This window comes from Heptranchias perlo, unplaced genomic scaffold (assembly GCF_035084215.1).
Source record: "Heptranchias perlo isolate sHepPer1 unplaced genomic scaffold, sHepPer1.hap1 HAP1_SCAFFOLD_185, whole genome shotgun sequence".
Lineage (NCBI taxonomy): Eukaryota > Metazoa > Chordata > Chondrichthyes > Hexanchiformes > Hexanchidae > Heptranchias > Heptranchias perlo.
Genome location: NW_027139128.1, coordinates 278112 through 297651, shown reverse-complemented (window position 1 = coordinate 297651; position 19540 = coordinate 278112). Strand labels below are relative to the sequence as shown.

The window sequence follows — 19540 nt, the reverse complement described above, 5'->3', positions numbered from 1 at the left end:
GCACTCCCTCAGTACCGACCCTCCGACAGTGCAGCACTCCCTCAGTACCGACCCTCCGACAGTGCGGCGCTCCCTCAGTACCGACCCTCCGACAGTGCGGCGCTCCCTCAGTACTGTGTTGGGAATGTCAGCCTGGATTATGAGCTCAATTCTCTGGAGTGGGACTTGAACCCGCGACCTTCTGACTCAGAGGCGAGAGTTGGGTAAGGAAATTCAAGGCAGGTTCTGAATGTTACATTTTGAAAAGTCCCATTTCATCGAGTGAAGTTTAAAAGAAAACCTTCTCAATTCTCAGGTTCTTTGGGTTAAAGGTAACTAGATTTTCAAAATATCCGTCATTAGGTAGTTTATTGATTTTTGACACCACCAAGTTGGAGCGTTGCTTTAATTTATAGGGTACCAGTATTAATCTGAGTTAGACCGTGAGCTGTTAGTTAAATAAGAGATGCCTTCTAGTCGTGGAATTAGTGATCATGGACCCTTAGGGCCCCTCCATTATAGACCAATCAGTTCTAACTCTTCAATTCCCTGTTGAAAGTTCATTGACCTGAAACATTAACTCTGTTCCTCTCTCCACAGATGCTGCCTGACCTGCTGAGTGTTTCCAGCATTTTCTGTTTTTACCTTCAGTTTACTTTGTGTTTTACAGATTTCTTGAGCTGATGGATACCAAGAATCGGGGCTTCAATTCTTCCTTAGCGACCAATGGCCAAAGCCCATCGTCAGGGTCACAGTCACCCGTGGTACCCCCCAGCTCAGCCTCCACAGCCAGCTCCAGCCCCGCAACTCCACAACCTCCTGTCCAAACACCCCGCCCTCCGTCAGCATCCCCTCCTCCTCCGTCAGTGTCTCCCCCTGCAGAGCTGGGTCCTGCCCCTGAAATACAGTCTGCGACAGTCAGCGTCCCCCCTCCCTCCCCCTCCCTCTCCCCCTCTCCCTCTCCCTCTCCCTCCCCCAGCACCCTGGCCGCACCCGTTAATCACAAACGCAGCTTCATCTCGCGGCTCTTTGGCTCTTCCTCCACACCAGAGGCTCCCGCCACCAAACCCGGTAAGGAGCCGGGCGGGAGAGGGGGCCGGGCGGGAGAGGGGGCCGGGCGGGAGAGGGGGCCGGGCGGGAGAGGGGGCCGGGCGGGAGAGGGGGCCGGGCGGGAGAGGGGGCCGGGCGGGAGAGGGGGCCGGGCGGGAGAGGGGGCCGGGCGGGAGAGGGGGCCGGGCGGGAGAGGGGGCCGGGCGGGAGAGGGGGCCGGGCGGGAGAGGGGGCCGGGCGGGAGAGGGGGCCGGGCGGGAGAGGGGGCCGGGCGGGAGAGGGGGCCGGGCGGGAGGATACTGACCGTCTTCATTAAATCCAGGTGTTAAAATTATAAAGAGATTCGATAGGGTCGATACAGAGAAATTATTTCCTCTGGTGGGGGATTCTAGAACAAGGGGCCATAACGTTAAAATTAGAGCCAGGCCATTCAGGGGTGATGTCAGGAATCACTTCTTCACACAAAGGTGAGTGGAAATCTGGAACTCTCTTCCCCCCAAAAAGCTGTTGAGGCTGGGGGTCGATTGGAGGTTTCAAGACTGAGATTGATCGATTTTTATTGGGTGAGGGTATCGAGGGATGTGGAGAAAAGGTGGATCAATGGAGTTAAGATCAACCATGATCGAATTGATCAAGGGGCTGAATGGCCTCCTCCTGTTCATAGGTTTCACATGAAAGAGGTTTGGGAAGCAGTGCAGTAACCAGTATAGTCACTGGTTGTAATATTCCCCACTCCATTTTTAAAAAAAACTTGAAACAAAGCGGTCAGAGACTGAGTGAAACAGGGTTTATGTCAGTGTTATCATTTAATGCATTGTTCAATTTACAAGACTGATAAAGCCCCGCGCCCCCCCTCTCTCCCCGCGCCCCCCCTCTCTCCCCGCGCCCCCCCTCTCTCCCCGCGCCCCCCCTCTCTCCCCGCGCCCCCCCTCTCTCCCCGCGCCCCCCCCTCTCTCCCCGCGCCCCCCCTCTCTCCCCGCGCCCCCCCTCTCTCCCCGCGCCCCCCCTCTCTCCCCGCGCCCCCCCCTCTCTCCCCGCGCCCCCCCTCTCTCCCCGCGCCCCCCCTCTCTCCCCGCGCCCCCCCTCTCTCCCCGCGCCCCCCCTCTCTCCCCGCGCCCCCCCTCTCTCCCCGCGCCCCCCCTCTCTCCCCGCGCCCCCCCTCTCTCCCCGCGCCCCCCCTCTCTCCCCGCGCCCCCCCTCTCTCCCCGCGCCCCCCCTCTCTCCCCGCGCCCCCCCTCTCTCCCCGCGCCCCCCCTCTCTCCCCGCGCCCCCCCTCTCTCCCCGCGCCCCCCCTCTCTCCCCGCGCCCCCCCTCTCTCCCCGCGCCCCCCCTCTCTCCCCGCGCCCCCCCTCTCTCCCCGCGCCCCCCCCTCTCTCCCCGCGCCCCCCCCTCTCTCCCGCGCCCCCCCCTCTCTCCCCGCGCCCCCCCTCTCTCCCCGCGCCCCCCCTCTCTCCCCGCGCCCCCCCTCTCTCCCCGCGCCCCCCCTCTCTCCCCGCGCCCCCCTCTCTCCCCGCGCCCCCCCTCTCTCCCCGCGCCCCCCCTCTCTCCCCGCGCCCCCCCTCTCTCCCCGCGCCCGCCCTCTCTCCCCGCGCCCGCCCTCTCTCCCCGCGCCCGCCCTCTCTCCCCGCGCCCGCCCTCTCTCCCCGCGCCCCCCCTCTCTCCCCGCGCCCCCCCCTCTCTCCCCGCGCCCCCCCTCTCTCCCCGCGCCCCCCCCTCTCTCCCCGCGCCCCCCCTCTCTCTCCCGCGCCCCCCCTCTCTCCCCGCGCCCCCCCTCTCTCCCCGCGCCCCCCCCTCTCTCCCCGCGCCCCCCCTCTCTCCCCGCGCCCCCCCTCTCTCCCCGCGCCCCCCCCTCTCTCCCCGCGCCCCCCCTCTCTCCCCGCGCCCCCCCTCTCTCCCCGCGCCCCCCCCTCTCTCCCGCGCCCCCCCCTCTCTCCCGCGCCCCCCCCTCTCTCCCCGCGCCCCCCCCTCTCTCCCGCGCCCCCCCCTCTCTCCCCGCGCCCCCCCTCTCTCCCCGCGCCCCCCCTCTCTCCCCGCGCCCCCCCCTCTCTCCCCGCGCCCCCCCTCTCTCCCCGCGCCCCCCCCTCTCTCCCCGCGCCCCCCCTCTCTCCCCGCGCCCCCCCTCTCTCCCCGCGCCCCCCCTCTCTCCCCGCGCCCCCCCTCTCTCCCCGCGCCCCCCCTCTCTCCCCGCGCCCCCCCCTCTCTCCCCGCGCCCCCCCTCTCTCCCCGCGCCCCCCCCTCTCTCCCCGCGCCCCCCCTCTCTCCCCGCGCCCCCCCCTCTCTCCCCGCGACCCCCCCTCTCTCCCCGCGCCCCCCCCTCTCTCCCCGCGCCCCCCCTCTCTCCCCGCGCCCCCCCTCTCTCCCCGCGCCCCCCCTCTCTCCCCGCGCCCCCCCTCTCTCCCCGCGCCCCCCCCTCTCTCCCCGCGCCCCCCCTCTCTCCCCCCCTCTCTCCCCGCGCCCCCCCCTCTCTCCCCCCCTCTCTCCCCGCGCCCCCCCTCTCGCCCCCCCTCTCTCCCCGCGCCCCCCCTCTCTCCCCCGCGCCCCCCCTCTCTCCCCGCGCCCCCCCCTCTCTCCCCGCGCCCCCCCTCTCTCCCCGCGCCCCCCCTCTCTCCCCGCGCCCCCCCTCTCTCCCGCGCCCCCCTCCTCTCCCCGCGCCCCCCCGCGCCTCCCCGCGCCCCCCCTCTCTCCCCGCGCCCCCCCTCTCTCCCCGCGCCCCCCCTCTCTCCCGCGCCCCCCTCTCTCCCGCGCCCCCCCTCTCTCCCCGCGCCCCCCCTCTCTCCCCGCGCCCCCCCTCTCTCCCCGCGCCCCCCCTCTCTCCCCGCGCCCCCCCTCTCTCCCCGCGCCCCCCCTCTCTCCCCGCGCCCCCCCCTCTCTCCCCGCGCCCCCCCCTCTCTCCCCGCGCCCCCCCCTCTCTCCCGCGCCCCCCCTCTCTCCCCGCGCCCCCCCTCTCTCCCCGCGCCCCCCGTCTCTCTCCCCGCGCCCCCCCGTCTCTCTCCCCGCGCCCCCCGTCTCTCTCCCCGCGCCCCCCGTCTCTCTCCCCGCGCCCCCCGTCTCTCTCCCCGCGCCCCCCGTCTCTCTCCCCCGCGCCCCCCGTCTCTCTCCCCGCGCCCCCCGTCTCTCTCCCCGCGCCCCCCGTCTCTCTCCCCGCGCCCCCCGTCTCTCTCCCCGCGCCCCCCGTCTCTCTCCCCGCGCCCCCCGTCTCTCTCCCCGCGCCCCCGTCTCTCTCCCGCGCCCCCCGTCTCTCTCCCCGCGCCCCCCGTCTCTCTCCCCGCGCCCCCCGTCTCTCTCCCCGCGCCCCCCGTCTCTCTCCCCGCGCCCCCCCGTCTCTCTCCCCCGCGCCCCCCGTCTCTCTCCCCGCGCCCCCCCGTCTCTCTCCCCGCGCCCCCCGTCTCTCTCCCCGCGCCCCCCGTCTCTCTCCCCGCGCCCCCCGTCTCTCTCCCCGCGCCCCCCGTCTCTCTCCCCCGCGCCCCCCGTCTCTCTCCCCCGCCGCCCCCCGTCTCTCTCCCCGCGCCCCCCGTCTCTCTCCCCGCGCCCCCCGTCTCTCTCCCCGCGCCCCCCCCCCCGTCTCTCTCCCCGCGCCCCCCCCCCGTCTCTCTATATGAGTAAAACTATTGTGATCATTGCTGCTCTAAACTTTCCTTTCTCGTTCCTCCTAAGCTGTAAATACCCCGCCCTACAGACTCTTCCTGTCGACTCCGACTCTAACTCCCCATCTGCCCATCCCTCAATACTGTGGAGCTCCTCAGCTCCCCCCGACTTGCCTTCCCCCACTTTCCCTGCCTCTGTCCTGGGCTCTGGTCCTCGTCCCCCCCCCCCCCCCCCCTCCCAGGTTTCTCCACAAAGTGAAACATGTTGTGATGTGGCTTTTCTTGTCCAGATGCAGCGCATCTGATTTCCCCTGAGGGAGATGTGAAGGCACAGAGTGTTGATGACTTTGTCCCTGAAGACGGTTTGGACAAGAGCTTCCTCGAGGATACGATGCCTCAGAAGGAGAGAACCAGAGGAGCGGGGCAGGAGAGTGATAGGTAGGAACTTCAGGAGCCATTCGGGACACATGGGACTGAGGTACTGGGACCGGGGATTTCAATGGGCTGGACAGTGAATTTATCCCGCTCCGTCATTTATTATCTTTTCAAAGATAGATGATAATCTAAAAAATGAAATAATGCCAGTGACCTCCAGTACACTGTCAGCGAGGAGAGTGGGATTAGCGCGGTACAGGTAGGCTACAGTAGGGAGCGACACTGTTAGTGGTTAGTGGGATGAAGAACATAAGAAATAGGAGCAGGAGTGGGCCATCCGGCCCCTCGAGCCTGCTCCGCCATTCAACAAGATCATGGCTGATCTTCTACCTCAACGCCATTTTCCTGCACTATCCCCATATCCCTTGATGCCTTTAATATCTAGAAATCTATCGATCTCTGTTTTGAATGACTGAGCCTCCACAGCCCTCTGGGGTAGAGAATTCCAAAGATTCACCACCCTCTGAGTGAAGAAATTTCTCCTCATCTCAGTCCTAAATGGCCTACCCCTTATTCTGAGACTGTGACCCTTGGTTCTAGCCCCCCCAGCCAGGGGAAACATCCTCCCTGCATCTACCCTATCGAGCCCTGTAAGAATTTTGTATGTTTCAATGAGATCCCCTCTCATCCTTCTAAACTCTAGAGAATACAGGCCTAGTCTACTCAATCTCTCCTCATACGACAATCCTGCCATCCCAGGAATCAGTCTGGTGAACATTCGTTGCACTCCCTCTAAGGCAAATATATCCTTTCTTAGGTAAGGGGACCAAAATTGTAGACAATAGTCCAGGTGCGGGTCTCACCAAGGCCCTATATAATTGCAGTAAGACATCTTTACTCCTATTCTCAAATCCTCTTGTAATAAAGGCCAACATACCATTTGCCTTCCTAACTGCTTGCTGCACCTGCATGTTTGCTTTCAGTGATTCATGTACAAGGACACCCAGGTCCCTTTGTACATCAACATTTCCCAATCTCTTACTATTTGAAAAATACTCTGCATTTCTGTTTTTCCTACCAAATATAATGTGGTTAACTTCACATTTTTCCACATTATATTCCATCTGCCATGTTCTTGCCCACTCACTTAGCCTGTCTATATCCCCTTGAAGCCTCTTTGCATCTTCCTCACAACTCACATTCCCACACAGTTTTGTGTCATCAGCAAACTTGGAAATATTACATTTGGTCGCTTCATCCAAATCATTGATATAGACTATGAATAGCTGGGGCCCAAGCACCGATCCCTGCGGTACCCCACTAGTCACAGTCTGCCAACCTGAAAAAGACCCGTTTATTCCTACTCTCTGTTTTCTGTCTGTTAACCAGTTCACAATCCATGCCAGTATATTATCCCCAATTCCATGTGCTCTAACTTTGTTCACCAACCTCCTGTGTGGGACCTTATCGAAAGCCTTCTGAAAATCCAAATACACCACATCCACTGGTTCCCCCTTATCTATTCTACTAGTTACATCCTCAAAGAACTCCAATAGGTTTGTCAAACATGATTTCCCTTTCATAAATTCATGTTGACTCTGCCAAATCCTATTATTATTTTCTAGGTCTCCTGTTATCACATCCTTTATAATAGATTCTAGCATTTTCCCAACTACTGATGTCAGTCTAACCGGTCTGTAGTTCCCTGTTTTCTCTCTCCCTCCTTTCTTAAATAGTGGGGTTACATTTGCTACCCTCCAATCTGCAGGAACTGTTCCAGAATCTATAGATGACAACCAATGCATCCACTGTCTCTATAGCCACCTCTTTCAAAACCCTGGGATGTAGATCATCAGGTCCTTGGGATTTATCGACTTTCAATCCCATTAATTTCTCTAGTATTATTTTTTTACTAATACTAATTGCCTTCCGTTCCTCATTCTCGCCAGACCCTTGGTTCTCTAGTATTTCTGGGAGGTTTTTTGTGTCGCCTTACGTGAAGACAGGCACAAAGTATTTGTTTAATTTCTCTGCTATTTCCTTATTCCCCATTATAAATTCTCCCGTCTCTGTCTGTAAGGGACCCACATTTGCCTTCACCAGTCTTTTCCTTTTTACATACCAATAGAAGCTTTTACAGTCCGTTTTTATGTTTCTCGTTAGTTTACTCTCATATTCTATTTCCCTTTTCTTCATCAGTTTTCTTGGTCCGCCTTTGCTGATTAGTGCTGTACAGGGTGGGTACAGCAGGAGGTGACACTGTTAGTGGTTAGTGGGATTAGTGCTGTACAGGGTGGGTACAGCAGGAGGTGACACTGTTAGTGGTTAATGGGATTAGTGCTGTACAGGGTGGGTACAGCAGGAGGTGACACTGTTAGTGGTTAGTGGGATTAGTGCTGTACAGGGTGGGTACAGCAGGAGGTGACACTGTTAGTGGTTAGTGGGATTAGTGCTGTACAGGGTGGGTACAGCAGGAGGTGACACTGTTAGTGGTTAATGGGATTAGTGCTGTACAGGGTGGGTACAGCAGGAGGTGACACTGTTAGTGATCAGTGGGATTAGTGCTGTACAGGGTGGGTACAGCAGGAGGTGACACTGTTAGTGGTTAATGGGATTAGTGCTGTACAGGGTGGGTACAGCAGGAGGTGACACTGTTAGTGATCAGTGGGATTAGTGCTGTACAGGGTGGGTACAGCAGGAGGTGACACTGTTAGTGATTAATGGGATTAGTGCTGTACAGGGTGGGTACAGCAGGAGGTGACACTGTTAGTGGTTAATGGGATTAGTGCTGTACAGGGTGGGTACAGCAGGAGGTGACACTGTTAGTGATTAATGGGATTAGTGCTGTACAGGGTGGGTACAGCAGGAGGTGACACTGTTGGTGGTTAATGGGATTAGTGCTGCACAGGGTGGGTACAGCAGGAGGTGACACTGTTAGTGGTTAATGGGATTAGTGCTGTACAGGGTGGGTACAGCAGGAGGTGACACTGTTAGTGATTAATGGGATTAGTGCTGTACAGGGTGGGTACAGCAGGAGGTGACACTGTTAGTGGTTAATGGGATTAGTGCTGTACAGGGTGGGTACAGCAGGAGGTGACACTGTTGGTGATTAATGGGATTAGTGCTGTACAGGGTGGGTACAGCAGGAGGTGACACTGTTAGTGATTAATGGGATTAGTGCTGTGTCCACCTTATTCACCACTAACAGTGCCGCCACCAATTAGTCCCACTCCCTGCTCTTTCCACATAGCCCTGCAAATTTTTCCCCTTCAAGTATTTATCCAATTCCCTTTTGAAAGTTATTATTGAATTTGCTTCCACCGCCCTTTCAGGCAGCGCGTTCCAGATCAGAACAAATCGCTGCGTAAAAACATTTCTTCTCGTGCCGCCTCTGGTTCTTTTGCCAATTATTTTAAATCTGTGTCCTCTGGTTACTGACCCTCCTGCCAGTGGAAACGGTTTCTCCATATTTGCTCTATCAAAACCCCCGATTATTTTGAACATCTCTGTAAAATCTCCCCTTAACTTTCTCTGCTCTGAGGCGAACAATCCCAGCTTCTCCAGTCTATCCACGTAACTGAAGTCCCTCATCCCTGGGACCATTCTGGTCAATCTCTACTGCACCCTCTCAACAACAACAACCTGCATTTATATAGTGCCTTTAACGTATTAAAACATCCCAAGGTGCTTCACAGGAGCGATTATCAAACAAAATTTGACACTGAGCCACATAAGGAGATATTAGGACAGGTGACCAAAAGGTAGGTTTTAAGGAGTGTTTTAAAGGAGGAAAGAGAGTAGAGAGGCAGAGATGTTTAGGGAGGGAATTCCAGAGCTTAGGGCCTAGGCAGCTGAAGGCACGGCCGCCAATGGTGGAGCGATTAAAATCGGGGATGCGCAAGAGGCCAGAATTGGAGGAACGCAGAGATCTCGGAGGGTTGTAGAGCTGGAGGAGGTTACAGAGATAGGGAGGGGGCGAGGCCATGGAGGGATTTAAAAACAAGGATGAGAATTTTAAAATCGAGGCATTGCCGGACTGGGAGCCAATGTAGGTCAACGAACACAGGTGATGGGTGAACGGGATTTGTGCGAGTTAGGATATGGGCAGCAGAGTTTTGGATGAACTCAAGTTTATGGAGGGTGGAAGATGGGAGGCCGGTGAGGAAAGCATTGGAATAGTCGAGTCTGGGGGTAACAAAGGCATGGATGAGGGTTTCAGCAGCAAATGAGCTGAGGCAGGGGCGGAGACGGGTAATGTTACGGAGGTGGAAATGGGGGAGTTTTGTGATGGAGCGGATTATGGGGACAGAAGCTCATCTCGGGGTCAAATAGGACACCAAGGTCTGGTTCAGCCTGAGACAGTGGCCTGGGCCTTAACATCCTTTCTCAAATGTGGTGTGTAGAATTGCATGGTCTGTGTGTCCTAATGATTGGTTTTGGGGGAGTAGGGGGAACCTGGTTTTGGGGGAGTAGGGGGGGAACCTGGTTTTGGGGGAGTAGGGGGGGAACCTGGTTTTGGGGGAGTAGGGGGGGAACCTGGTTTTGGGGGAGTAGGGGGGGAACCTGGTTTTGGGGGAGTAGGGGGGGAACCTGGTTTTGGGGGAGTAGGGGGGAACCTGGTTTTGGGGGAGTAGGGGGGAACCTGGTTTTGGGGGAGTAGGGGGGAACCAGGTTTTGGGGGAGATGGGGGGAACCAGGTTTTGGGGGAGATGGGGGGAACCAGGTTTTGGGGGAGATGGGGGGAACCAGGTTTTGGGGGAGATGGGGGGAACCAGGTTTTGGGGGAGATGGGGGGAACCAGGTTTTGGGGGAGATGGGGGGAACCAGGTTTTGGGGGAGATGGGGGGAACCAGGTTTGGGGGGAGTAGGGGGGAACCAGGTTTGGGGGGAGTAGGGGGGAACCAGGTTTGGGGGGAGTAGGGGGGAACCAGGTTTGGGGGGAGTAGGGGGGAACCAGGTTTGGGGGGGAGTAGGGGGGAACCAGGTTTGGGGGGGGAGTAGGGGGGAACCAGGTTTGGGGGGGAGTAGGGGGGAACCAGGTTTGGGGGGGAGTAGGGGGGAACCAGGTTTGGGGGGGAGTAGGGGGGAACCAGGTTTGGGGGGAGTAGGGGGGCACCAGGTTTGGGGGGAGTAGGGGGGCACCAGGTTTGGGGGGAGTAGGGGGGCACCAGGTTTGGGGGGAGTAGGGGGGCACCAGGTTTGGGGGGAGTAGGGGGGCACCAGGTTTGGGGGGAGTAGGGGGGCACCAGGTTTGGGGGGAGTAGGGGGGCACCAGGTTTGGGGGGAGTAGGGGGGCACCAGGTTTGGGGGGAGTAGGGGGGCACCAGGTTTGGGGGGGGGGGGGGAGGCGGGCACCAGGTTTGGGGGAGGGGAGGCGGCGGGACTGGGTTTTTGTTGGGGTGGCGGCGGGACTGGGTTTTTGTGGGGGGGGCGGCGGGACTGGGTTTTTGTTGTGGGGGGGGGCGGCGGGACTGGGTTTTTGTGGGGGCGGCGGCGGGACTGGGTTTTTGTTGGGGGGGGTGGCGGCGGGACTGGGTTTTTGTTGTGGGGGGGGGCGGCGTGACTGGATTTTTGTTGTTGTGGGGGCGGGACTGGGTTTTTGTTGTGCGGGGGAGGGCGGCGTGACTGGATTTTTGTTGTGGGGGGGGTGGCGGGACTGGGTTTTTGTGGGGGGGGGGCGGCGGGACTGGGTTTTTGTTGGGGGGCGGCGGGACTGGGTTTTTGTGGGGGGGGGCGGGACTGGGTTTTTGTTGGGGGGCGCGGGACTGGGTTTTTGTTGTGGGGGGGGCGGCGGGACTGGGTTTTTGTTGGGGGGGGCGGCGGGACTGGGTTTTTGTGGGGGGGGGCGGGACTGGGTTTTTGTTGGGGGGCGGCGGGACTGGGTTTTTGTTGTGGGGGGCGGCGGGACTGGGTTTTTGTTGTGGGGGGGGGCGGGACTGGGTTTTTGTTGTGGGGGGGGCGGCGGGGACTGGGTTTTTGTTGTGGGGGGGGGCGGCGGGACTGGGTTTTTGTTGTGGGGGGGGGGCGGCGTGACTGGGTTTTTGTTGTGGGGGGGGCGGCAGGACTGGGTTTTTGTGGGGGGGGCGTAGAAGGACCGGGTTTAGGAGGGGGTGGGGGGACCGGATTTGAGGGGGTGGGGTGGGGGGGAGAGAGTTTGTGACCGGGTTTTTGTGGGGGGGGGGGGGAGGGGAGAGGAGAGAGAGGTGAGAGTTTGTGACCGGGTTTTTGGGGTGGGAGGGGGGAGTTCAGGACCGGGTTTGGGGGCGAGGGGGCTGGGTTTTGGGTGGGGGAGAGGAGAGTTGGGCTCGGCTGTTGTGATGAGTGGTCTGCTGACACTGGCTCGATGCACACATGAAGAACAGTCTGTTGAACTGTGCCCCAGCGAGCGAGCGAGAGAGCGGTTCACACTCGGATCATTGCTCGTTATTGGCTCTGTGAGCAACGTTACTCGTGTGGGCAGAATAAACAACTGACATTTATATGGCACTCTGCACTTGGGCCAACATCTCAGTGCTCTATGCGGGGAATGAAATCATCTGGAGGTGAGGGGGAGAGCGAAGTCATGGAAGGAGAGAGGTTTTTACAATACCGGGGGAGGGATAGTAAGGTTGAGTGGTTTTTTAAGGGTGACTGACAGATTGGCCTCCACTGGTGTAGCTGAGGGATCAGGAAGCAAAGCAGTAATTCAAAGAGAAACCGAGTCGTGGCTGGGAGATGAGGTGAAAGGAGGACAGAAAGCTGCTCCAGCTGGGGATGGAGGAGTAGTGGGAGAAAATTCAGGCCCCTGTGTCCTAAACTAGCCGAAGTTTGTGAAGTGTGGAGGAGGCATTTGAGAAGCTGATCTTTGGGAGGACGAAAGTTTGGAGACAGTTGCAGCAGTTTGGGATGAGGTTTGGATATAAGTGGGCGGTCAACCATCGAGAGGGAGAAGAATACAGCGTATTTGGGCTCATCCAGTACTTCATGTAGGACAATTGTAAACAATTTTACAACACCAAGTTATAGTCCAGCAATTTTATTTTAAATTCACAAGCTTTCGGAGGCTTCCTCCTTCCTCAGGTAAATGTTCAAACATTTACCTGAGGAAGGAGGAAGTCTCCGAAAGCTTGTGAATTTAAAATAAAATTGCTGGACTATAACTTGGTGTTGTAAAATTGTTTACAATTGTCAACCCCAGTCCATCACCGGCATCTCCACATCATGTAGGACAAACAATGGGGCTCCAGGCTCTGGGACAGTGAGTGACCTAGAGAGGTTCTGCTCAGGATTACCTGCAGAGTTTTCATGTGATCTTTGTGTGTTCTGGATGATTGCATGGTTACTGTCTGCCACCATCTTGGGTAGAGCTGAGTGCCGGGTTCCCCAGAGTTGGTTTGTTTGCGGTGCAAGTGGATTAAAGCTGTAACTCGCCTAGTAACAGTGGCTTGCCTCACTCTACTGCAGTGATGGAGAGAGGAGAGGGAATCCCATGGTAGCAGGTTTCCAGGATGACTTAGATCTCGATGACCAGGTGCTGCAGAAGCCTAGTGTGAAATCGCAGGTGCCCAGTAAAGACATAACCCTGTCCAGCGATGAAGACGAGGGTGCAAAGGTCACTGTACGTCAGGATCCATCAAAAAGGTCAGTGCTGCATAAGTAACCTTCCAGAAGGATGTCAAGGCCTTAGAGAGGGTGCAGAAAAGATTTACTAGAATGGTTCCAGGGATGAGGGACTTCAATTATGTGGATAGACTGGAGAAGCTGGGATTGTTTCCCTTCGAGCAGAGAAGGTTAAGGGCGAAGTGTTCAAAATCATGAATGGTTTTGACAGTAAATAAGGAGAACCTACTTCCAGTGGCAGAAGGGTCGGTAACCAAAGGACACAGATTTAAGATAATTGGCAAAAGAACCAGAGGGGAGATGAGGAGAAATGTTTTTATGCAGCGAGTTGTTATGGTCTGGAATACACTGCCTGAAAGGGTGGCGGAAGCAGATTCAGTAATTAATTTCAAAAGGGAGTTCGATAAATACTTGAAGGGGAGAAAATTGCAGGGCCACAGGGAATGGGACTAATTGGATAGCTCTTTCCAAGAGCCGGCACAGGCACGATGGGCTGAATGGCCTCCTTCTGAGCTGTAGCATTCGATTCTATGAATATTCTCTTGAATAGTGAAATACCGTACAGTGTTGCAGTTAAATTAGAGACAGTTGGACCTAAATATTCCAACCTCGTGGTTACCGTAGCAACTGCCCATCACGCCTGTTATGTTTGCTGTTGTCCTTTTATCTCCTGAAGGCACTGCCTCTTAGAGCAGTGAGATTCCACGGGCACACGATGTATCTTCACACCGCTATTGCTCAAGTGAGAGGCAAGACGGTGCCTTGGGCTGGCTGTTTAACCTGGGGGGGGGCATCACATTCTACCTCAAATCTATCATCACTGATTATTCACACATGTACATTCCACATTGGACAGGGATCAGGAGCGTGGCCCCACGGCTAATGCCCTCCTCCCTACCCCAGAGATCAGGAGTGGGGCTCCATGACTAACATCGTCCCCCTCCCTACCCCAGGGATTGGGAGCGGGATAGAGAGGGGGAAATATTAGCTGTGGGGCTATAAAACTGTGTGAATCAATGTCCCTTCCACTCGCAGGCCCCCGTTCCCAAGGGTCTACTTGAGTGGTGCGAGTGACACTCTGTCTATTCTTCAACGTGCTGTCATGGGAGTGAGCGCTGAGATTAGAGGGGTCTAACAGCAGGGTGCTCTTACTTTATGCCCAACGCCATTTGTATTTACATTTTCTCCCGCTTTGTTTTCAGGGCTTCCAAAAGTTTGTTGAAATCCCAGGACAGATCTCCAACCAAAGCCACCGTGCAGGACCCTGGCACCAGCTCATCTCCCCCTGTCCAACCAGAGCAACTCAGCAGCAGAAACACGGCCTCCTGCTTGCCTGGTAACACTTCCCTGACCTGCACCCCTTCTCTGGCCTCCCCGCTAGCCCCAGTCCCAGCTCCAGCTCCAGCTCCGCTCCACAAGACTGAAAGCAAAGGTCAGAACAAATCTAAAACACAAGAATGCAAGGAGTCTTCGGAGAGCGATGCTGAGGGACCAATCGCCAAGCAGTTGCTCTCGTTTGTCATGGATGACCCTGACTTCGAGAGTGACGATTCTGACAAAAGACCGAAAATTGTACGTTTCATTTCTCGTCCTTTTTAAAAACTTATTGTTTCTTATGTGTGACTTTGTGCTGGTCAGGGTGAGGAGTGCAAGTGCTAGGGAATAAAATAGGATGCATTTTAAGCATCCAAGCACACTGGTGAGGTACAGCACTGATTTAGAGTGAAGCGCCCTCTGCCGCAGATGTGCCTCATTCCTAAAACACCCTCCGCTGTACCACTGTGACATCTGTCCAATTCCCCCCCCCCCCCCCCAGCCATCCCTGGGAGTGAGAACCATTTTAATGCTGAAACAATGGGTAGTTTTGTCCCATTCCCATTTGCAGCCTGATTGTGACTGCCCAACTCATTTGACAGAGAGAGCAGACAGGAGCCTTCCATCCCACCAGCTGGTTCTGTGTGTGTTGTGTGAGACCGAGTTATAATAAAAACACTGGATGGAAACACGCAGCAGGTCTGGTCAGCCTCTGAAAAGAGAGGTTAATGTTTCTGACCGTTCCCGGAGAACCGCCCCCCACCCATGATCGTTCCCGGAGACCCGCCCCGCCCCGCTCCCCACCCCCCCCATGACCGTTCCCGGAGACCCGCCCCCGACCCTGACTAACCAGTGATTTTATTACTCTTTTTATTGGTTTGGCTGTGATTGCCAGTATACTCAGGGTTGTATTTAATCCCTCATCTTCTGATCATATTTTGGAAGCTGGCAGAAGCTAATCAGAAAGAACTTCCATTTCTATAGCACCTGTCACGGCCTCGGGACATCCCGAAGCGCTTTACAGCCAATGAAGTACTTTTGAAGTGTAGTCACTGTTGTAATGTTGGAAATGCGGCAGCCAATTTGCGCACAGCAAGATCCCACAAACAGCACTGTTATAATGATCAGATGATCTGTTTTTAGCTGTTGGTTGAGCGATAAATTTTGGCCAGGACACCAGGGAGATCTCCCCTGCTCCTCTTCCAATAGTGCCGTGGGATCTTTTACATCCAGCTGAAAGGGTAGAGGGTTTAACCTATCATCTGAAAGATGGCACCTCCGACAGTGCGGCGCTCCCTCGGTACTGACCCTCCGACAGTGCGGCGCTCCCTCGGTACTGACCCTCCGACAGTGCGGCGCTCCCTCGGTACTGACCCTCCGACAGTGCGGCGCTCCCTCGGTACTGACCCTCCGACAGTGCGGCGCTCCCTCGGTACTGACCCTCCGACAGTGCGGCGCTCCCTCGGTACTGACCCTCCGACAGTGCGGCGCTCCCTCGGTACTGACCCTCCGACAGTGCGGCGCTCCCTCGGTCCCGGGCCCGCGACAGTGCGGCGCTCCCTCGGTCCTGGGCCCGCGATGCTGCGGCGCTCCCTCGGTCCCGCAGCGCTCCCTCGGTCCCGGGCCCGCGACGCTGCGGCGCTCCCTCGGTCCCGGGCCCGCGACGCTGCGGCGCTCCCTCGGTCCCGGGCCCGCGACGCTGCGGCGCTCCCTCGGTCCCGGGCCCGCGGCGCTCCCTCGGTCCCGGGCCCGCGGCGCTCCCTCGGTCCCGGGCCCGCGGCGCTCCCTCGGTCCCGGGCCCGCGGCGCTCCCTCGGTCCCGGGCCCGCGGCGCTCCCTCGGTCCCGGGCCCGCGGCGCTCCCTCGGTCCCGGGCCCGCGGCGCTCCCTCGGTCCCGGGCCCGCGGCGCTCCCTCGGTCCCGGGCCCGCGGCGCTCCCTCGGTCCCGGGCCCGCGGCGCTCCCTCGGTCCCGGGCCCGCGGCGCTCCCTCGGTCCCGGGCCCGCGGCGCTCCCTCGGTCCCGGGCCCGCGGCGCTCCCTCGGTCCCGGGCCCGCGGCGCTCCCTCGGTCCCGGGCCCGCGGCGCTCCCTCGGTCCCGGGCCCGCGGCGCACCCTCGGTCCCGGGCCCGCGGCGCTCCCTCGGTCCCGGGCCCGCGGCGCTCCCTCGGTCCCGGGCCCGCGGCGCTCCCTCGGTCCCGGGCCCGCGGCGCTCCCTCGGTCCCGGGCCCGCGGCGCTCCCTCGGTCCCGGGCCCGCGGCGCTCCCTCGGTCCCGGGCCCGCGGCGCTCCCTCGGTCCCGGGCCCGCGGCGCTCCCTCGGTCCCGGGCCCGCGGCGCTCCCTCGGTCCCGGGCCCGCGGCGCTCCCTCGGTCCCGGGCCCGCGGCGCTCCCTCGGTCCCGGGCCCGCGGCGCTCCCTCGGTCCCGGGCCCGCGGCGCTCCCTCGGTCCCGGGCCCGCGGCGCTCCCTCGGTCCCGGGCCCGCGGCGCTCCCTCGGTCCCGGGCCCGCGGCGCTCCCTCGGTCCCGGGCCCGCGGCGCTCCCTCGGTCCCGGGCCCGCGGCGCTCCCTCGGTCCCGGGCCCGCGGCGCTCCCTCGGTCCCGGGCCCGCGGCGCTCCCTCGGTCCCGGGTCGCTCCCCCGGGCCCGCGGCGCTCCCTCGGTCCCGGGTCGCTCCCCCGGGCCCGCGGCGCTCCCTCGGTACTGCAGTGGGAGTGTCGGCCTAGATTATGAGCTCAAGTCTCTGGAGTGGGGCTTGAACCCACGACTTTCTGACTCCGAGGCGAGAGTGCTCCCACTGAGCCACGGTTGACACCAAGCATGGAGCTGAGTGTGGCTGTAGCCTGATCAGTTTACCTGGTTTTGAGTTTTCTGAATCCTCACTCCTCTCCGTGTAATAACTGTTGAATTGTGATGCTTTTTGCAGGAGGTGTTCCCGGTTCGAGAGGACAGCTCGGAGCTCTCCAACGATGACTTCAGTTTGGCAAAACTCACCATGCCGATGAAACCGCAGGCCTGGGCCGTGAAGCCAGCCAATGACCTGGACTTGTTTGGTTTGGGCATTGATAATAAAAGCCCCGCTGTCCCAGAGAGCAGCGATGAAGGTGATGTGAAGAGATTGTGCTCAATAAACATTCTGGGTTTCTTGATGAGTGGAGTAGGTCATGTTTTATCACAAAACATAGCCTGGTACCAAAACTTCGATTAACACATCCCTCTGAAGTTGACTGGTGTTGGACTGGGTGTAGGGCACTGGTTTATAATGGCACGGTCAAATTCATTCTTTATTTCATGGGATTTTTCCTGGTATTTTGAGGATCATATTCTGTAATTCCCTCCATTTTTCCATGAAAACTGCAAACGATGATTGCTTGTATTTTCAGTGTAAATATGTGTGGTCCTTCGTTATATTTAAAGGGGGAGGGAGTGCTCTGAATTTATTTCATACACTTGTATCTCCTGTAAAGCCTTTTCAAACTCTTCTAACCAGTTGCCTCTGTCAGTGCTGTAGCTCACCGTGATCGGGGCTTTGATTCTGTATTGCTGCAGTGTCCCTCGAAGGAAGGCCTTAGAGAGGGTGTGGAGGAGATTTACTAGAATGGTACCAGGGATGAGGGAATTCAGTTATGTGGAGAGACTGGAGAAGATGTGATTATTCTCCTTCGAGCAGAGAAGGTTCAGGGGAGATTTAATAGAGGTGTTCAAAATCATGAAGGGTTTTGATGGATTAAATAAGGGGAAACTGTTTCTACAGGCTGGAGGGTAATTAGCAAAAGAGCCAGGGGTAAGACGAGGAGATTTTTTTAAGCAGTGAGTTGCTATGATCTGGAATGCACTGCCTGAAAGGTTGGTGGAAACAGATTCAATAATAACTTTCAAAAGGGAATTGGTTAAATACTTGAAGGGGAGAAAATTAAAGGGCTGTGTGGAAAGAGCAGGGGGATAAGACTAATTGGATAGCTCTTTCAAAGAGCTGGCACAGGGCACGATGGGCCGAATGGCCACCTCCTGTGCTGTATGATTCTATGATATGAGTGTTGAACACATCACATGCGATTTTCATGGACCTTCTCATTGGCAGGACTGCAACCAGTAACTTATCTACCCCCATGGTCAAGAAATACACTCTTTGGACATGAACGAAAAGACTACGCTGATGCCAGGAACATTTTCATAATAATAACTGTCAAAGATGAGAATAGGAGTTGAGCTTTGAAGGCAGTAGCTTGCTGGCACTAAGTGTCCCAGGCTATTTCTTTTCCCCTTTCCTCCTGTGATGGCCCAGTGTTCAAATACAAGTAGAGGTTGAACGAGTGAAGAATTCCCATTTTGATTTACTCCCCGTCAGACATGCCCCATTTTGTGTTCAGTTTTTTGATCTCTCACAGGCAGGTTTCACTAGTACTCATCACTAGTGGTGATAACACTGCCTGGGTATTTTTATTTTCATAGTAAGCTCTGCAGGTTAACCTGGGAGGCTGTCTGGGAGCATGATGGCTAGCTGTGGATTTCAAGGCTGTGTAATCTAACACTGAAATCAGAGGGCCCCACAGGACGTAGTTGAGGTGCAGTACAGTCCACTAACAGCACAAGGAGACACCAGCCCTTGGTGATCAGAAAGGCCCTGCCTTTCTCAGACCTTGGCACCCATATCTCTAAACTTCATCATCATTATTATCATCACCACCATCATTATCATCACCACCACCACCATTGTTATCATTGCCGCCGCCACCACCATCATCATCATCCCCACCGTCATCATCACCATCACCTTCGTCGGTTGTCTATAGTCGGACCTCCTGTGAATGTCCTCCACTTCAAGACAGGGCTATGTCCCTGATGCTGTGTGTTGGACTGTCCACGGTCACTCTTTCATTGACCTGTACTGCAGCTGTGTGACAGTTTGCAGGTTTTGGATGCTGTTGGCTAATTCAAGGATTATCACATCTACCTTTTGATGCCATTTCGCTCACCGAGGGTCCCACTCCATTTCGCTCACCGAGGGTCCCACTCTCCTCCTCCATGGGCTCACCAGTTCCGTAGCCGTTGGCACTTCCTGACGTGACCAGGTTAATTCACCGCCTCCCGGTACTCGGCATTGACCAATCACAGGTAGCACCGTCTACTGTTGTTACGGTAACAGGTTTAACCCCTGACCTGACATTTCCCTAATCAGCTGGAGATAGTGCACTGAGACTGCTGAGGAGACAGAACTGGAGGACAATCTCAGTGACAGCCAATCAAAAGTCATGGATGGCTGGTTTCAGAGAGCACTTGCCATCACTGGACTGCTTTGGGAACAACACGGCTCAAATTGCCCCAGCTCCAAGCACAAGGATCCCCAGCACAAGGCTACGAATGGAATCTGGAGCCATATTTCTATGAGGGGGAAAGGAAGGGCATCCAAAGCTAGAGCTCCCTGCATGGCTAAAGATATAGAGATTAAAATGAAACAGAAAAAGGAGGCTTAAGACAAATGTAAGGTTCATAACACAGTAGAGAACCAGGCTTAATACAGAAAGCACAGAGGAGAGCTAAAAAAGGGAATAAGAGAGGCAAAGAGAGTGTATGAGAATAGATCGGCGGCTAACATAAAAGGGGACCCAAAAGTCTTTAATAAACATATAAATAGTAAAAAGGTAGTC

General features: G+C 57.5%; 1 protein-coding gene across 1 annotated transcript in view; it reads left to right on the top strand.

The window, feature by feature from the left end:
- LOC137309862 (rab-like protein 6) overlaps positions 1 to 19540 on the top strand; it is a 146854-nt gene that overhangs the window by 114796 nt on the left and 12518 nt on the right. Inside the window, exons 11-15 of the mRNA XM_067977877.1 lie at positions 650 to 1050; positions 4904 to 5051; positions 12432 to 12608; positions 13790 to 14159; positions 16819 to 16996. Of these exons, the coding sequence (XP_067833978.1) occupies positions 650 to 1050; positions 4904 to 5051; positions 12432 to 12608; positions 13790 to 14159; positions 16819 to 16996 (1274 nt within the window). The remainder of the gene's footprint in view (positions 1 to 649; positions 1051 to 4903; positions 5052 to 12431; positions 12609 to 13789; positions 14160 to 16818; positions 16997 to 19540) is intronic.